Raw genomic sequence first — 20,025 nt, 5'->3', positions numbered from 1 at the left:
GAGGAGGGCACCTGGAGCATGGTGCGCCGGAGGGAGATGAGGGCACCTGGAACAGGGGGCACCAGAGGGAGAGGAGGGCACCTGGAACAGGGGGCACCAGAGGGAGAGGAGGGCACCTGGAGCACCGGAGGGAGAGGAGGGCACCTGGAGCATGGGGCAACGGAGGGAGAGGAGGGCACCTGGAGCATGGGGCAACGGAGGGAGAGAAGGGCACCTGGAGCAAGGGGCATACATGCTGCACACAGAGGTATGTACAGTAAGGATGGCACCTGGAGCAGGAGGCACTGGAGGGAGAGGAGGGCACCTGGAGCAGTGGGCAGCGGAGGGAGAGGAGGGCACCTGGAGCCGGGGGCACCGGAGGGAGAGGAAGGCACCTGGAGCCGGGGGCTCCGGAGGGAGGAGGGCACCTGGAGCCGGGGGCACCGGAGGGAGAGGAGGGCACCTGGAGCAAGGGGCACCGGAGGGAGAGGAGGGCACCTGGAGCCGGGGGCACCGGAGTGAGAGGAGGGCACCTGGAGCAGGGGGCACCGGAGGGAGAGGAGGGCCCCTGGAGCCGGGGGCACCGGAGGGAGGAGGGCACCTGGAGCAAGGCGCATACATGCTGCACACACAGGTATATACAGAGTACAGTAAGGAGGGCACCTGGAGCAGGAGGCACTGGAGGGAGAGGAGGGCACCTGGAGCAAGGGGCATACATGCTGCACCCACAGATATATATATATGCAGAGTACAGTAGAGACTCGGTAACGATCGCGCACATCCGCCTCCGGCAGAGCTGAGCCCCGGGAAGCGGTACAGGTTCCGGCATCCTCACACGGAAGTGTCCGGGCTGTGGAGCCGGAGGAGGCCCCGTGCAGGCCGCAGACAGCCGGGACCAGGGATGACGCCGCTGCGGGTGCTGGAGCTGTACAGCGGCATCGGGGGCATGCATTGCGGCCTCACAGGTACCGGAAACGGGGGCTACGTAGACTCGTGACCCGGAAACCTGTGTATAGTGGTATATAGTGATCCTTTACCTGTGTAGAGCAGTATATAGTGATACTATACCTGTATATAGCGGTATATAGTGATACTGGTCCTGTGTATAGCGGTATATGGTGATCATGGACCTGTGTATAGCTGTATATACTGATCCCGGACCTGTATATAGCGGTATATAGTGATCCTGGACCCGTATATAGTGATCCTGGAGTTGTATATAGCGGTATATACTGATCCTGGACCTGTGTATAGCGGTATATAGTGATCCTGAACCTGTGTATAGCGGTATATAGTGATCCTGGATCTGTGTATAGCGGTATATAGTGATCCTGGACCTGTGTATAGTGGTATATAGTGATCCTGGACCTGTATATAGCTGGATATACTGATTCTGGACCTGTGGATAGCGGTATATAGTGATCCTGGACCTGTATCTGTATATAGCGGTATATAGTGATCCTGGACCTGTATATAATGGTATATAGTGATCCTGGACCTGTGTATAGCGGTATACAGTGATTCTGGACCTGTATATAATGGTATATAGTGATCCTGGAGCTGTGTATAGCGGTATATAGTGATCCTGGACCTGTGTATAGCGGTATATAGTGATCCTGGACCTGTGTATAGCGGTATATAGTGATCCTGGAGCTGTGTATAGCGGTATATAGTGATCCTGGACCTGTGTATAGTGGTATATAGTGATCCTGGAGCTGTGTATAGCAGTATATAGTGATCCTGGACCTGTATATAGCGGTATATAGTGATCCTGGACCTGTATATAATGGTATATAGTGATCCTGGACCTGTATATAGCGGTATACAGTGATCCTGGACCTGTATATAATGGTATATAGTGATCCTGGACCTGTGTATAGCGGTATACAGTGATTCTGGACCTGTATATAATGGTATATAGTGATCCTGGAGCTGTGTATAGCGGTATATAGTGATCCTGGACCTGTGTATAGTGGTATATAGTGATCCTGGACCTGTGTATAGTGGTATATAGTGATCCTGGACCTGTGTATAGCAGTATATAGTGATCCTGGAGCTGTGTATACTGGTATATAGTGATCCTGGACCTGTGTATAGCGGTATATAGTGATCCTGGACCTGTGTATAGTGGTATATAGTGATCCTGGAGCTGTATATAGCTGTATGTATTCTCATTTTACACTGGATTCCTAACTGCAGTAGATCCAGGCTGAGTTCCGGTCTCTCTGTCGCCCCCTGTACCTCAGTCTGTGCAGTGCAGGAGATTGAAGTCCCACAGATGGGACCTGGACCAGTTATTGTTTTCTGTGGGTGTAAATGTAGAATGGGAGATCCCTTTTAACGCCATGTGTTGCCCTTAAAGAGTTGTCCACCTATGGGGAGAATTTTTCTTTTACATACTTAGAGCTAAAAAAAGCCAAACATTTTTGCTATTAAAAACCTAATAGCATATTTTGCACCGTTCAGCTCTTTCATGTGTTTTGTTTCTCGGCTCATTCAACCTTAACGTGTTCTGTGCTCATGTATCAACTGAGAGGAGCTCAGAAAAAGACAGATAAGGGTTACAAACTCTCTGCCACACTGGCATAAGAGCTCGCTGGCAGATTCTCAGTTAACTCTGAGACATCTGAGCTCCTGGAGCAGAGTGACCATGCTTCATAACCGTTTACCTCCGGACAGTAGGGGGGCATTGTAATGGTAAATAGTGTTCCTATACCGCCATACTGCGCTGCTCTCGTCTTCACTAATAGCTGCATTCTGTGACTTAACCCCTTACTACACGAGGGTCACACGGACGCTTCTCCTCGTGTGCGGGGCACATTCTCGGCACAGCTGTCCAGTGCATTTTCCTGGCTACACCTGGGAAATACATTATGATCGCCATAGATGGCTGCGGGTCACTCTTATGTCTGTTGACCCCAGTTTTTGTCTTTGAAGCACAAGACAAATGACTGCAGTATTTCCCAAAAAATCAAGCTATCCCCTGTCCATAGGATCCCATCTCAGCAGTCGGACCTGGAGAGATCTCGAGATCTAGGCTTTTACACCCCAAGAACTGAACTCTACACCCCTGTCCTGAGTGAAGCGGAGGTGCACATGCTCGGCCTCCCTTCCATTTATTGCCAGAAAAAACTGAGGCTGAGCATGTGCAGTTCCATGTAGGACCCACTACAGAGCCCCATTCTCAAGCTGCGAAAGCTTCAAAGGGTCCCCAGCTGTCTGACTTTCAGCGATCAGCAATTTATCACCGATCCTATAAAAAGAGGATACCTTGATTTTTTTTGGGGGGATAACCCTTTAAACAGGCTTCTCTCAACCTTGCAGTCTCATTCTATATTGAAAAAGACCATTGGGTGATCAGCTGATTGTTCCCCCTGAGCCAGAGAGAGGTTTTCCCCACACTTTAGGATGGGTCCTAAGCACCCCAACAATTTGGTTTTGACAAACCTTTTAGTAGTAGTCCAGCGCCAAACAGAAGTGTTCAACTTCAACCACTGTTCACACTGAACAGGCTGCAGCTCCAACAAACAGACTGCTGAGCTTTCCTAGCTGACCCATGCAGTCTCCATTCAGAGAGAGACTTTGGGTTGTCTTCCAGCTCCAGCTCACATTTTGTCTGTTCACTCACCAGCTTCAACACATTCGATGTTGCTCAATACCCAGAAGACTGACCTCTCACCCCAAGTGGTTATTAGTTCAAGCAACTAATCAAGATCTGCAGTGTTCGTTTTTAACCCAGTACTACCTGGCTATACTACATTATACACTGCTCAAAAAAATAAAGGGAACACTAAAATCCCACATCCTAGATATCTCTGAATGAAATATTCCAGTTGTAAATCTTTATACATTACAGCAGAATGTGTTGAGAACAATAAAACCTAAAAAAGATCAACGTAAATCACAACTTATATCCCACGGAGGTCTGGAGTTGGAATGATGCTCAAAATCAAAGTGGAAAATGAAGTTACAGGCTGATCCAACTTCAGTGGAAATGCCTCAAGACAAGGAAATTATGCTCAGTAGTGTGTGTGGCCTCCACGTGCCTGTATGACCTCCCTACAACGCCTGGGCATGCTCCTGATGAGGCGGCGGATGGTCTCCTGAGGGATCTCCTCCCAGACCTGGACTAAAGCATCCGCCAACTCCTTGACAATCCCTGGTGCAACGTGACGTTGGTGGATGGAGCGAGACATGGTGTCTCAGATGTGTTCAATCGGATTCAGGTCTGGGGAATGGGCAGGCCAGTCCATAGCTTCAATGCCTTCATCTTGCAGGAACTGCTGACACACTCCAGCCACATGAGGTTTGGCATTGTCCTGCATTAGGAGGAACCCAGGGCCAACAGCACCAGCATATGGTCTCACAAGGGGTCTGAGGATCTCATCTCGGTACCTAATGGCAGTCAGGCTACCTCTGTCGAGCACATGGAGGGCTGTGCGGCCCTCCAAAGAAATGCCACCCCACACCATTACTGACCGACTGCCAAACCGGTCATGCTGAAGGATGTTGCAGGCAGCAGATTGCTCTCCAGGGCATCTCCAGACTCTGTCACGTCTGTCACATGTGCTCAGTGTGAACCTGCTTTCATCTGTGAAGAGCACAGGGCACCAGTGGTGAATTGGCCAATCCTGGTGTTCTGTGGCAAATGCCAAGCGTCCTGCACGGTGTTGGGCTGTGAGCACAACCCCCATCTGTGGACGTCGGGCACTCAGACCATCCTCATAAAATCTGTTTCTAAACGTTACTTTGTGCAGACACATGCACATTTGTGGCCTGCTGGAGGTCATTTTGCAGGGCTCTGGCAGTGCTCCTCCTGTTCCTCCTTGCACAAAGGCTGAGATAGCGGTCCTGCTGCTGGGTTGTTGCCCTCCTACGGCCCCGTCCACGTCTACTGGTGTACTGGCCTGTCTCCTGGTAGCGCCTCCAGCCTCTGGACGCTACGCTGACAGACACAGCAAACCTTCTTGCCACAGCTCGCATTGATGTGCCATCCTGGATGAGCTGCACTACCTGAGCCACTTGTGTGGGTTGTAGCGTCCGTCTCATGCTACCACGAGTGTGAAAGCTCAACCAACATTCAAAAGTGACCAAAACATCAGCCAGAAAGCATTGGTACTGAGATGTGGTCTGTGGTCCCCACCTGCAGAACCACTCCTTTACTGAGCGTGTCTTGATAATTGCCAATAATTTCCATCTGTTGTCGATTCCATTTGCACAACAGCATGTGTAATTGATTGTCAATCAGTGTTGCTTCCTAAGTGGGCAGTTTGATTTCACAGAAGTTTGATTTACCGTACTTGGAGTTAGATTCTGTTGTTTAAGCAGTTTTTTTTTTGAGCAGTGTATATCTATTTGGAGGCACTGGTGTAAAAACATAAAAAGTCACCAAATTTTTGTGTAATTACAAGATGGTAAGAGTTTGACTCTGCCCCGTTACTGTTTCTGATCATCCCGCAGCCTTATCCATAGGGCAGAACTTCTATAGGCGCCAATGACTAATCTGATTACCGGATCCGCTCTCTCAGGAAAGAAGGGGCCTCCGCAGCTCCAGATTGTCCCTTTGTTTTTTTTGGCTTCACGACATTAAGTGATGATGAAAAAAGCTCAGGAATACTGAGAACTCTGCTTTCCCTAAATATTTGTACACCCCGCTATGTAACACCCTGACAACAGGCAGAGTTTCCTGGTCGCGTTCCTAATTAGGAGTCACCAGTGTGGGGGTCTCGTCCATTAGTTCAGGTACACAGAAGGAGGTTTTCCACTGGGTAATGGGAACTTTCTAAGACCACACATGGACAACGTCTGGAAAGGAGCAAAACCGACTGGCTGGTCAGTGACCGGACCTCAGATTTCTCTCGGTCTCTCTCCAATGTAAAAGGCTCGATAATAATGAGGTGAAGGCTGGAACTGTTTGAAGTTTTGGGATAATGAAGAAGGCAAAAATATGGTCAAACTCTTACCAGGAATGAAATCCTCTTAAAGGGGTTGTCTCAAGTGATTTTGGATACAAGTAACTTTACAAACTCTTACTAACAATGTTCCATGTTCTCAAGAACAAAGGGTTTCTTAATGTTTTAAGTTTACAGCATATTGCTTTAGTTATTGGCCACCTCTGTAGTCTTATCAGCGGTGGCCCGTCTCCTAGGCAAGAAGTTTTCCATGCTCTCCTCCTTTAAGAATGAGTTAGTTTTTTTTTTCTCCTGGAGATAAACCGCTGACATATCCCATAGAGCGCACAAGAGCGCTGGGACCTCCTGTGTACAGGGGACTCGGGAAAAATGTCTGTTGCCCGATCAATCACCCGAACAATTGATCAAGACAAAGGCTACAGCATCTATTGTGTATGGGAGGTTTACGTGACATTTTTGGTCACGTGCTGCTCCATCTGCGGCCATCTCGTATTGGTTCCATCGATGTATCACTTCATTTACTGGGTGTAGGAGTAGTGCCTGAATCATAGTTTTTTCTCCCGCAGAGCTCTGAATGCTGAGCTCTGTATAACCCCGCCCACACCACTGATTGGCTGCTTTCTGTGTACACTGTGCATCAGTGTAAGGGTAGGACTAGGGGGCACAAGGCCGCTTGTCCTGGAGTGATAATCTCCTGCTGATAAAATACTGATTTTATTGAAATAGCAACACACAACCTAATAAGTGACACATTTCTGGAATCAGGCTCTCTGCCCCTACATCATGCTGCTCTCCGAATACATAGCAAAAACCTTCTGACATTCCTTTTAAATCAGAGACGTGAGAGTTCATGATAACTAGCAACATAATCACAGGAAAAAGGTATATTCCCCTTTTAGCCGTGGATGCCCCGTTCTGGCGGTCAGTGGGGGTCTAGACGGTATCCCCTTTCTTGTGGATGATGGACCAGAATGCCCCTTTAATATCAAGGTGGAGGTGTGTAGTTTGTGAAATCCATCAGTAATATACGTGGATATGCGCCAACGTCCCAATTTTTCTATCTCCGTAATAATGAGGATCGGGACAATTTTCTGGCCGAGCGCACTGCGGCTCCCACCATTGTAGGACTTCTTTATATAAGAAAAACCATATTGTTAGAAATGTTCATTTCTCATCCTCCCACCTGCCCGAGTCCTCTACACTCCAGCCCCCAACTTCAATATTAAGCTAACTGGTATGTGATGGCCCAGCGTCCTCCCCCATAGCTGCAGAGACTGACTTTTCCCTAATTGCTGAGGTCATGGAGTGTGCGGTGCCTCAGTGCCTCCATTGTGGGAGTGCGGGCACGGAGATTAGACTCTGTGACTCACTGACACTGGTATGCGAGCCTTTCAGCGGTTAATAGTGGGGGCATCTGCTATTTTGGGACACTGATATTCAATGAAACCACAAGAAAATATAGAGCATGTAACGTGTCCTAAACCCTAGTGACACCCAGTGCAGTAGTATGCCCTCTATGTGCATGTTATGGGGTCTGCAGGGCCACTGGCACTTACATACTGATGGCCTCTGCTCTCCATCTGGCCTGGACCATCAGGACACATATTTCTCTGCCTTGGGTGCCTCTTCATGGTGTGATTGTGGATATCCCGACCCTCTCTGGTAACCCAAGATGCCGCGCTCTGGCAGCACACACATAAATATAAGAGCTGCCACTGTGCCCCTATTAGACTGGCCCTATATAATATTCTGTCTAATAAAGAAGTTTGCTATGGTGCCACCTTTTCTGAAGCTTGCTATGGTGCCCCCATAATGAGGATTGCTATGCTGCCCCCGTAATGAAGCTTGCCATGGTGCCCCAATAATGAAGCTTGCTATGGCACCCCCGTAATGAAGCTCGCTATGGTGCCCCCATAATGAAGCTTGCCGTGGTGCCCTCAAAATGAAGCTTGCCATGGTGCCCCAATAATGAAGCTTGCTATGGCACCCCCGTAATGAAGCTCGCTATGGTGCCCCCATAATGAAGCTTGCTGTGGTGCCCCCATAATGAAGCTTGCCATGGTGCCCCAATCATGAAGCTTGCTATGGTGCCTCCATAATGAAGCTCGTTATGGTGCCCCCATAATGAAGCTCGCTATGGTGCCCTCGAAATGAAGCTTGCAATGGTGCCCCCGAAATGAAGCTCGCTATGGTGCCCCCATAATGAAGCTTGCTGTGGTGCCCCCATAATGAAGCTTGCCATGGTGCCCCAATAATGAAGCTTGCTATGGTGCCTCCATAATGAAGCTCGTTATGGTGCCCCCATAATGAAGCTCTCTATGGTGCCCTCGAAATGAAGCTTGCAATAGTGCCCCCATAATGAAGCTCGTTATGGTGCCCCCATAATGAAGCTCGCTATTGTGCCCTCGAAATGAAGCTTGCTATGGTGCCCCCATAATGAAGCTTGCTGTGGTGCCCCAATAATGAAGCTTGCTATGGTGCCCCTATAATGACGCTTGCTATGGTGCCCCCATAATGAAGCTTGCCATGGTGCCCCAATAATGAAGCTCGCTATGGTGCCCCCATAATGACGCTTGCTATGGTGCCCCCATAATGAAGCTTGCTGTGGTGCCCTTTTACTGAAGCTTGCTATGGTGTCCCCATAACGACGCTTGCTATAGTGCCCCCATAATGAAGCTTGCTATGGTGCCCCGGTAATGCAGCTTGTTGTTCCCCCATTATGAAGTCTGTTATGCTGACCCTGTTTGCATATCATGTTAGGCTGACCACATAGCAGAGTCATGTAGGTACAGGAGCGTGAAGAGCTCGCACACTAGATGTCAGCGCTCCCTCACCTGTGCAGGTGGCCACATCCCATGACTACTTACCATGAGGACCGGTTACCCTGCTACCCAAAATGCACATTAAAAGGCAGAACTTTAGTATTCAGGTCATTTGTGAGCAAAACACAAGAATGTATGAGAATGGGAATTGTACCCGGTAACTAATTATTTTATTTTCTAATGTTATAAAAGAGTACTCATGGTAAAATCTAGAACCCAACTACCTGATGGAGGGGACCTTTTAATGTAGCAAGAACAACATACACGTGACCGGTGCTGTGGGGGGAGAGGTGGGACTTCTCTCGGACCTCTTTGTTTTTAGATTACACCTTTGTGCAATTCCCTAATACTTAAGAAAAACCCAAAGGGCAAATGAAAGGCAATTACTAATGTCTTTCTCTGTGACTGTTCCAGAAAGCGGAGTATCTGCTGAGGTGGTGGCAGCCGTGGACGTGAACACCACCGCCAATGAAGTGTACAAGCACAACTTTCCTAACACCCCATTATGGCCCAAGTCCATAGAGGTACGTGTGTATTTATGGGCATGCTCGTGTATGTGCAACCAACCAACTTGAGCCTATATTCGGCCTGACGTGGCGCCACTTATATTCACTTGTATAGCGCCACCGTCGCACGATGGCTTGTACAGTCAAAGTGGCCAAGTAGCCCCAACCTTCAGGTCTTATAGGTGCAGGTCTGAGATGTTAAACTCACATCTGTCTCGAGACCGGGCGCCTGCCTTGCACCACCAGGAAAGGCAAGGTGGCCACTATTCACTTCTATGGGGTTCCCGAATATGAGCAAGCATGCTTGGCAATTTTCGGAACTCCCATAAAAATGAATGGAGAGAACCACACATGCGAGAGCAACTCTACTTTACTAGTGGCACTTGACAAGGTGTGGGCCCTCCATGTATTAGACCTTTTTGGCATATTTTGTGGATTAATAGTCTGAATTATGCCTTCGTTGGGGTTGTCCACCATCAATTTCACATGGCTCGTTATATAGTGATACCAACGGACCCGTGTGTCATGGAGACCACTCTCTCCTAAGCAGGGGAGATACATGGAGATACAGAATATTTGGGAACTGGTCATTCTTCCGAAGAGTCCTCATCTCTCTTTAAACCTGAAATGGTAAATGTTAATAGTCCGCTGACCTTCAGGAACCATGTACAGCGCACATTGACTGGCCCCGTAGGACTTTTACGTAATGTCAACAACTGCTCTCGCCTCATCAGACAAATGTAGTTCTGCTGTGATGTCCCTATTTCATGAATGTTGCTCCAAGGATGGACCAGCCATAGAGTTCGCATACCAGAAACATCACTGGGACATCCCATCCCTCTGTGATCAATCTGACCTCTGGTACTGTGACTGATCCTAAGAAAAGAACACTTGGCCCAGTGGCGTAACTTTAAGTTCTTGAGCACCAATGCAAAAGCTCCAAGAGGGCCCAAAATATTCACAGGTCTTTAAGTCTTTGAGCGCAACCTTAAAATACAGGATTTGGGTGCGGCTGCAGCCCCTTCACCTCATCTAGTTGCGCCGCTGGCTGGGGCCCTTGCTGTGTTTCCCCTGCACCTATTCTAGTTACGCCCCTGGCTTGGTCCCTTTCTGTGTTTCCCCTGCATCTATTCTAGTTACGCCCATGGCTGAGTCCCTTTCTGTGTTTCCCCTGCTCCTATTCTAGTTACGCCCATGGCTGGGCCCCTTTCTGTGTTTCTCCTGCACCTATTCTAGTTACGCCCCTGGCTGGGCCCCTTTCTGTGTTTCTCCTGCACCTATTCTAGTTCCGCCCCTGGCTGAGTCCCTTTCTGTGTTTCCCCTGCTCCTATTCTAGTTACGCCCCTGGCTGAGTCCCTTTCTGTGTTTCCCCTGCACCTATTCTATTTATGCCCCTGGCTCGGTCCCTTTCTGTGTTTCCCCTGCTCCTATTCTAGTTACGCCCCTGGCTGGGTCTCTTTCTGTGTTTCCCCTGCTCCTATTCTAGTTACGCCCATGGCTGGGCCCCTTTCTGTGTTTCTCCTGCACCTATTCTAGTTACGCCCCTGGCTGGGCCCCTTTCTGTGTTTCTCCTGCACCTATTCTAGTTCCGCCCCTGGCTGAGTCCCTTTCTGTGTTTCCCCTGCGCCTATTCTAGTTACGCCCCTGGCTTGGTCCCTTTCTGTGTTTCCCTTACACCTATTCTAGTTACGCCCCTGGCTGGGTCTCTTTCTGTGTTTCTCCTGCACCTATTCTAGTTACGCCCCTGGCTTGGTCCCTTTCTGTGTTTCCCTTACACCTATTCGAGTTACGCCCCTGGCTGGTCCCCTTTCTGTGTTTCCCTTACACCTATTCTAGTTACGCCCCTGGCTTGGTCCCTTTCTGTGTTTCCCCTGCTCCTATTCTAGTTATGCTCCTGGCTTGTTCTGTTTCTGTGTTTTCCCAGCACACTGGAGATCCATTTTGCCGATTGTGTAGTAATTTGTAGTATTACCTGTTCGGTGCCGGATGCACCACTGTGCAAGGAAAACCGGAAATGGTGATGCAGCTGTAAACCTGCACTGCATCCTTTTTATTCCCAGAGGTCAGACCCGCCCTAGTGATAAAATAATGGCATATCCCAGTGATATTCAATAGCAAAAACCACTTCAAAGGGTTTGTGCAGTTTGGAGATTTCCTTTCCTTCTGCCCCATGGGGGAACATAGCCTTTGTAGTTGGGGCTTGGCCCCATTATTCTCCATGATACCCATGTAATGATGTATGACTGCACCACTCCTCGGAGGCCATACGTGGCCTTCCCTGACGGGATCAGCTGATGTCTGGTGTTAGAGAGGCACAGGGTAATAATGTGATCAGCGATTGTAAGCACTGTGCAAAGGTCCGCAGATAAGCAGGTCCATATATCACTGCACTCATTATCAGTGCAGGTCACAGTGATCCCAACAGGCTACAGCCCAGGCAATATTGCATCCTCGTTATCTGTACTGTTCCATTCTTACTTAATGCAAGGAGAGGGCCGCAGATCCAGCTGAGACTGGGCTATAAGACCTGGCGGTACCCAATATAACTTATACAATGCATGGTCTGTACACTAAACCTCTCCATGAATGGTAGAAGGTGAATATACATTTTAGATCTTGTGCACTTTTGCAACCAAAATTATTCAGATTTATCTAAAACTAGCTGAAGAGCCCGGCGTTGCCTGGGCATAGTAAATATCTGTGGTTAGTTATAGCACCTCACTTCTCTTATTTTCCCATCACGCCTCTCATTTTCCCCCTCACATCTTTTCATTTTCTCCTCACATCTCTCATTTTCCCCCTCACTCCTCTTATTTTCCCCCTCACTCCTCTCATTCCCCCCTAACACTTGTCATTTCGACCTCACATCTGTCATTTTCCGATCACTCCACTATTTTCCCTCACTCCTCTCATTTTGCACTCACACCTTTTCATTTTCACCTCACACCTCTCATTTTCACCTCAGTATATACATGTTTGTCATCTCCCTTATATATAGTATACACCTGTATGTCATCTCCTGTATATAGTATATACCTGTATGTCATCTCCCCTGTATATAGTATATACCTGCTGTGTGTCATCTCCCCTGTATATAGTATATACCTGTATGTCATCTCCTCCTATATATAGTATATACCTGTATGTAATCTCCTCCTGTATATAGTATATACCTGTGTGTCATCTCACCTATATATAGTATATATCTGTGTGTCATCTCCTCCTGTATATAGTATATACCTGTATGTCATCTCCTCCTATACATAGCATATACCTGTATGTCATCTCCTCCTGTATATACTATATACCTGTAGGTAATCTGCTCCTGTATATAGTATATACCTGTGTGTCATCTCCTCCTGTATATAGTATATACCTGTATGTCATCTCCTCCTGTATGTAGTATGTACCTGTATGTCATCTCCTCCTCTATATAGTATATACCTGTGTGTCATCTCTCCTGTATATAGTATATATCTGTGTGTCATCTCCCCTGTAAATAGTATATACCTGTGTGTCATCTCCTCCTGTATATAGTATATATCTGTATGTCATCTTCTCCTGTATTAGACCTCGTTCACACGTTATTTGGTCAGTATTTTTACCTCAGTATTTGTAAGCTAAATTGGCAGCCTGATAAATCCCCAGCCAACAGTAAGCCCACCCCCTGGCAGTATATATTAGCTCACACATACACATAATAGACTGGTCATGTGACTGACAGCTGCCGTATTTCCTATATGGTACATTTGTTGCTCTTGTAGTTTGTCTGCTTATTAATCAGATTTTTATTTTTGAAGGATAATACCAGACTTGTGTGTGTTTTAGGGCGAGTTTCGTGTGTCAAGTTGTGTGTGTTGAGTTGCGTGTGGCGACATGCATGTAGCGACTTTTGTGAGATGAGTTTTGTGTGGCGACATGCGTGTAGCAACTTTTTGTGTGTCGAGTTGCATGTGACAGGTTAGTGTAGCAAGTTGTGTGCAGCAAGTTTTGCGCATGGCGAGTTTTGCACGTGGCGAGTTTTATGTGTGGTGCCTTTTGAGTATGTGCAAGTTTTGTGTGAGGCAACTTTTGCATGTGTTGCAACTTTTGTGCATGTGGCAATTTTTCCGCGTGTGCAAGTTTTGCGTGTGGCGAGTTTTCCATGAGGTGAGTTTTGCACGTGTGGCGAGTTTTGCATGTGGAGAGTTTTGCGCGTGGCGAGTTTTGAGCGGCGACTTTTGTGTTGCGGCTTTTATGTGGCGAGGTTGGTGTATGTGTGGTGAAATGTGCGCTGAGGGTGGTATATGTGTTCGAGCACGTGGTAGTGTGTGGCGCATTTTGTGTGTGTGTTCATATCCCCGTGGTGGTGTGGTGATTATCCCATGTCGGGGCCCCACCTTAGCAACTGTACAGTATATACTCTTTGGCGCCATCGCTCTCATTCTTTAAGTCCCCCTTGTTCACATCTGGCAGCTGTCAATTTGCCTCCAACACTTTTCCTTTCATTTTTCCCCCATTATGTAGATAGGGGCAAAATTGTTTGGTGAATTGGAAAGCGCGGGGTTAAAATTTCACCTCACAACATAGCCTATGATGCTCTCGGGGTCCAGACGTGTGACTGTGCCAAATTTTGTGGCTGTAGCTGCGACGGTTCAGATGCCAATCCCGGACATACACACACACATACATACATACATACATACACACATTCAGCTTTATATATTAGATGTATCTGCCGTCTTGTGCATACAGCTCATCTACAGATCCTTGCATCATAAAGATGGGTACGTGTTAGGCTGCGTTCACATGTCCAACTTTTTTGCCAAGGATTGCTGCCGCCTCTGTTGTAACTGATCACTACTGGACATGTGAATATCGCCTTACTGCCAGAAAAGACCCCCTAAGCCTGTGTGATAATCTAATGGACAGCTCTTTCCTAAAACGCTTGATACTTACCTTCCGGTGTGGTGCCGTTCCAGTGATGTCGAGGCTGCAATTCCCGGTGGTCATGTGACCTCATGTCCACTGTGGACAAAATAGTGAAGGCTCTAGCCGGTTAGTCACCACTGATTGGCAGCAGCGGTCACAGGACACATAATATTGTGTGACTGCCATGAATCACAAGTGCCAACATAAGTGGATTGGCTCCACTCCGGGAGGTAAGTATTGAGAGTTTTATGATGGGCACTGGTTCAATTTATGAAGTTGTCCAGTGTAGACATTCCCTTTAAGTAGCCAGTGCTACAGGGCTGATATTCCCAGATTGGTAACTGCATAGTAAGTCATGGGGTGTGTGGAGGTGCAAGGAAAGAATCAGCTCCACCCCTGATGTAGCGGCTTGTGTCTCTCCTCCGCCTGTATGAAATCTCCATTGACTACTATGAGAGTGTTATGGACATGCTCTGTGATCTGTGTTGACATCCTTGTGTAGGAAGGGGAAGGAGGTGAGCTGTGAATACTGGATAATGTGCTGTCTATACATAGGTGACCTTGTAATCCTGCTTATGATGACGAAATGACTGCGGGGAAGGGATCTCTACAGGACAGGATCTCTACAGAAGAGGATCTTTACAGAAGAGGATCTCTACATGACAGGCTCTCTACAGGACAGGCTCTCTACAGGACAGGCTATCTACAGGACAGGTTCTCTACGGAAGAGGGTCTCTATGGAACAGGATCTCTACAGAACAGGCTCTCTACAGGACAGGCTCTCTACAGGACAGGCTCTCTACAGGACAGGCTATCTACAGGACAGGTTCTCTACGGAAGAGGGTCTCTATGGAACAGGATCTCTACAGAACAGGCTCTCTACAGGACAGGCTCTCTACAGGACAGGTTCTCTACGGAAGAGGGTCTCTATGGAACAGGATCTCTATGGAACAGGATCTCGACAGAAGAGGCTCTCTACAGAACAGGATTTCTACAGAACAGGATCTCCACAGAAGAGGCTCTCTACGGAACAGGATCTCTACGGAACAGGATCTCTACGGAACAGGATCTCTACAAAAGAGGATCTATCAGTATCTTAAAAGACTCAATGAAAGCTGCAAGATTTCAGGATTTTTTTTTAATAAAATGTATAAAAAAATGTTAAAAATAATCACTAATACATAAAATTCTTTAAGATAGAAGCTTTGTCATTTTCTGCTGACCCTTTCCCTTTACTGTTGATGCGCCGCCTATACTGGTGACTCGTTAGCTGTCCATTTGTGGTTCGCACAAGGTGACCATGGTGGTCTTGCGATTTGCCATCTATTTAGAGAGCAGGTAAGGGTCAGCAGTGGGATCTCTACCTGGATTGGGGTAAAAGAAGTTTGCAAACCACCTTTTTATGGTAATTAATGTGATAACAATGATAACTTTATTGGTAGTAAAAAAGCAATCACTGGGGACGAGATACAATTCTAATCCTATTTCCCTGATGAAAGGCTCATACGGCCACATAAGAGTGTGTGACCCGCTGTACAATGCGCCGTCTGAGCAGGTTCGTTACTGCAACCTCGTCTATTACATTATCTTATCCAGACGGGATTATCGCTTCTTACCTTTCACTATTTACAGTGCGACCTGTGGACATAACTGTGGATAATTCAGAGCAGTGCAGCGGGTTTATAATTCAGTGTGAGCACTGTATATGCCGGCCAAGATCCTAACCGGCACACCGTCCGCTTCGCACATTTCTTATAGGCACCATCCTGTCCATTTTAGATTTGGTTCCTGGACTTAGGACCCCCCACTAGTAATACCGAATTCCCTAATAGGGTAGATGAAAAGGAGTTTGCTACAACAGACATCCCCTTTAATTAGACCCAAGAAGAATCGTTTCTCCTTGCGGAGAGTGACATGATAAGCATGTCGAGGTGAGGAGACTTAAAGCCGCAATGCTCCTCTGGGAAATATGCAAATTGTCTCTTCAAGAGACCTTTAATTAGACATAACCCAAGGAAGAAAAATAAAATAATAAAAAAAGAGCATGTACCCTACTAAAGCTAGTAAAGAAGAGCCCAGTCATAGAACATGTCCTGCTTTCTCCGGATTGATCCACATGTGGAGCCGCTGCTTCATTCCGATTTCAGAGTCCAATTCTCAGCCACGATCGGACCCCCGCCGATCAAAGCGCTATCGCCCCTCCTGTAGATAAATATGAGGGCAGTTTTCTCATGGAGATTATTCCTTTATTGTCCCAGGGAATATCGCAGGAAGAGCTGGACTCCTTGGCATTTGATATGATCCTGATGAGTCCTCCCTGCCAGCCTTTCACAAGGTACGGAAATAATGTGCTGACTATGAACGGTTACGTTATCCGCAAGTTTATTTTTGTGTGTATTAATAGATGTGGCGAGAATTAGGCTACTTTCACACATCGGGTTTTCGCTGTCAGGCTCAATCCGGCTAAATAAAAAAAAAAACCCGGATCAGGCGAATGTTGATGAACTGTTTGGTAGAAACAAAACTTGTCGTGTTTGGAGGAGACGGAATGCTGAGTTGCATCCAAAGAACACCATACCTACGGTGTGCATATTTCCAGCCCGATGGCCGGAAGCGCACGTTAAATGCCACGGTCAGAGTTTGACAGCAGCATTTAACTAGTTAATAGCCACGGGTGGATCGCGATTCCACCCGAGGCTATTGCGGGCACATGTCAGCTGTTCAAAACAGCTGCCATGTCCCGGGAAAGATGTGTGCTCAGCGCCGGAGCCCACATCAAAAGGAGGGAAGCTACCTCCGCAGTGCTAGTACGGACGGAGGTCGTGAAGGGGTTAAGGAGGACTTTCACAAGTATGAGCATGTTAGACAGGCCACATCATGGGGAGCTGAGTAAACTTAGTTTTAATGTCTTAGTTTTTGAAGGAGCTCAGCAGGGAGGTTGTTCTCTACATAACCCTGATCTCACATCACCCAATCAGTCTGGAGAGACCAGAGGATTTGCACAAGCGACATCCACAGAAGATCTGTGGTTACTTCTCCAAGATGTTTGGAACAACCTCCTGCCGAAACCGTGCACAACTGTACCCAGAAGGACTGATGTGATTTAGATTTCTGTTTCATTCTCTTTGCAGCTTTTGTTATTTGAGAAAAATAAACCATTAACACTTAATTTTTTTAAAATATATTTTGCAGCTTTATACTTCTGCACACCCGCCTACAATGTATACATATTATGATACGTTTTGCTGTTGTAATGTCTATAAGAATATCCTGTATTCTTCCTGTCTGACTCTTTACGCCTTCTGTTTCCTATCAGGATCGGCTTACAAGGGGATGTGTCTGACCCGAGGGCAAAGAGTTTCATGTACATTTTGGAAATCCTTCCCAGGTGCGGTGTCTGGTTTTTGATAGTGACGAGTCTCATGTTACTTCTGGACCGAGCACCATTAGTTTATTAAGTGCGTAAACTCAGCATCATGAATGTGCGGTGCTTCGTATAGTCTGTATTGATATTAGGTCTGTGTTCTCTGAGGAACTGTATATACGGCATCCTTTCCCGGCCAGGCACGGCGTCCGTGTGCCGCCCCATGCGTTTTTCCGCATCACGTAGAGCACATATATATAACTAGATGGTGGCCCGATTCTAACGCATCGGGTATTCTAGAATATGCATGTCCACGTAGTATATTGCCCAGTCACGTAGTATAATGCTCCATGCAGTAATGGCCCCATAGATGCCCCATATAAAGCTCCATGCAGTTATGGCCCCATAGATGCCCCATATAATGCTCCATGCAGTTATGGCCCCATAGATGCCCCATATAATGCTCCATGCAGTTATGGCCCCATAGATGCCCCATATAATGCTCCATGCAGTTATGGCCCCATAGATGCCCCATATAAAGCTCCATGCAGTTATGGCCCCATAGATGCCCCATATAATGCTCCATGCAGTTATGGCCCCATAGATGCCCCATATAATGCTCCATGCAGTTATGGCCCCATAGATGCCCCATATAATGCTCCATGCTGTTATGGCCCCATAGATGCCCCATATAATGCTCCATGCAGTTATGGCCCCATAGATGCCCCATATAATGCTCCATGCAGTTATGGCCCCATAGATGCCCATATAATGCTCCATGCAGTTATTCCCCATAGATGCCCCATATAATGCTCCATGCAGTTATGGCCCCATATAAAGCTCCATGCAGTTATGGCCCCATAGATGCCCCATATAATGCTCCATGCAGTTATGGCCCCATATAAAGCTCCATGCAGTTATGGCCCCATAGATGCCCATATAATGCTCCATGCAGTTATTCCCCATAGATGCCCCATATAATGCTCCATGCAGTTATGGCCCCATAGATGCTCCATATAATGCTCCATGCAGTTATGGCCCCATAGATGCCCCATATAATGCTCCATGCAGTTATTCCCCATAGATGCCCCATATAATGCTCCATGCATTTATGGCCCCATAGACGCTCCATACAGCATTGTGCCACATGTAATGCTGCTGCAATTAAAAAAAAAAAAAAATCACATACTCACCTCTCGTTGCTGCTGCTCAGCGTCCCGTCTCTCCGCACTGACTCTTCAGGCAGAGGGCGGCGCGCACACTCATACGTCATCGCGCCCTCTGACCTGCACAGTCACTGCAAGAGGACGGGAACACGGAGCGGCGCCCGGCGGATGGAACGCGGACAGGTGAATATGAAATACTCACCTGCTCCTGGCGCTCCTGACGCTGTCCCTGCCTGTCTCATGGTAATGCAGCTTCTTCGCGCCTGCGCGAGAAGGACCTGCCATGACGTCACGGTCACATGACCGTGACGTCATGGCAGGTCCTTCGCGCATACCATCCTTGCCACCGAAACCTACCGGCGGAAGGTGAGTATATAATGATTTTTTTTTATTATTATTATTTTTAAACATTAGATGTTTTTACTATTGACGCTGCATAGGCAGCGTCAATAGTATAAACTTGGTCACACAAGGTTAATAGCGGCGGTAGTGAGTTACCCGCGGCATAACGCCGTCCGTTACCGCTGGCATTAACCCTGTGTGAGCCGTGACTGTGGGGAGTATGGAGCGGGTGCCGGGCACTGACTGCAGGGGAGTAGGGAGGGACTAATCGGACTGTGGCCGTCGCTGATTGGTCGCGGCAGCAATTGACAGGCAGCTGGCGAGACCAATCAGCGACTTGGATTCCATGACAGACAGAGGCCGCGACCAATGAATATCCGTGACAGACAGTAGGACAGAAAGACGGAAGTGACCCTTAGACAATTATATAGTAGATACACAGCCCCCCGAAGAAGCACATCACGCGAAACGCGCGTCGGGGCCTCTTGCTGGATACTGACCACACAAGAACACACATGGGTAAGCCCAATAGATGTTATAGCATTTAATTACTATTGCACTTTATGGGCATTGTTGCAATACTAGGGAGATTTAGGAGGGATTGGGATAGGCACAGTATACGCCATTTGCTGTTACTTTCTCTAGATATCCTTGTCTTTCCTCGGTTCCCCTCCCATTTACACCCAGCAGTATACTTTGCTGCTTGGGTGACATAAATTGCCTGGGCTGTTGACATATAAAACCCTTACTATATTATGTGTATGTTCCTATGTGGTTGGTTGTCCTTCTGAGTCATTCACCTTGTCCTCATCATTTTTGTTATTATATGTATTAAATATTTATGTATGTCATTTACAAAATAAATTTACACTTGTTTAGCAATGAGTGTCATGTGTTTATATGGGGCATCAGGCTCTTGGTAGTTGATAGGATTTCCAATTATATAGTATAAGTCTACTCTTCGGCTCCCCCTGATGGAGACTTTTATATATCATCTTTACAACACTCACAGTTCTGTTTCAC

The 20,025-nt window shown here is 47.3% G+C and overlaps 1 protein-coding gene across 2 annotated transcripts in view; it reads left to right on the top strand.

Annotated features, from left to right (window-relative positions):
• Positions 1 to 540: 540 nt before the first annotated feature.
• Positions 541 to 20,025, top strand: part of TRDMT1 (tRNA aspartic acid methyltransferase 1) — a 40,302-nt gene continuing 20,817 nt past the window's right edge. Inside the window, exons 1-4 of one of the 2 annotated variants that reach the window (XM_077268302.1) lie at positions 541 to 613; positions 9,128 to 9,237; positions 16,389 to 16,465; positions 17,447 to 17,518. In XM_077268302.1, the coding sequence (XP_077124417.1) occupies positions 16,428 to 16,465; positions 17,447 to 17,518 (110 nt within the window). In that variant the 5' untranslated portion in view covers positions 541 to 613; positions 9,128 to 9,237; positions 16,389 to 16,427. Of the gene's footprint in view, positions 614 to 672; positions 945 to 9,127; positions 9,238 to 16,388; positions 16,466 to 17,446; positions 17,519 to 20,025 lie in introns of those variants that run through there. The other variant, XM_077268301.1, reaches the window with a different exon arrangement.

Source organism: Ranitomeya variabilis, chromosome 6 (assembly GCF_051348905.1).
Source record: "Ranitomeya variabilis isolate aRanVar5 chromosome 6, aRanVar5.hap1, whole genome shotgun sequence".
NCBI lineage: Eukaryota > Metazoa > Chordata > Amphibia > Anura > Dendrobatidae > Ranitomeya > Ranitomeya variabilis.
Note: the sequence above shows the minus strand (reverse complement) of the source record. Positions and strands in the feature narration are given on the sequence as shown.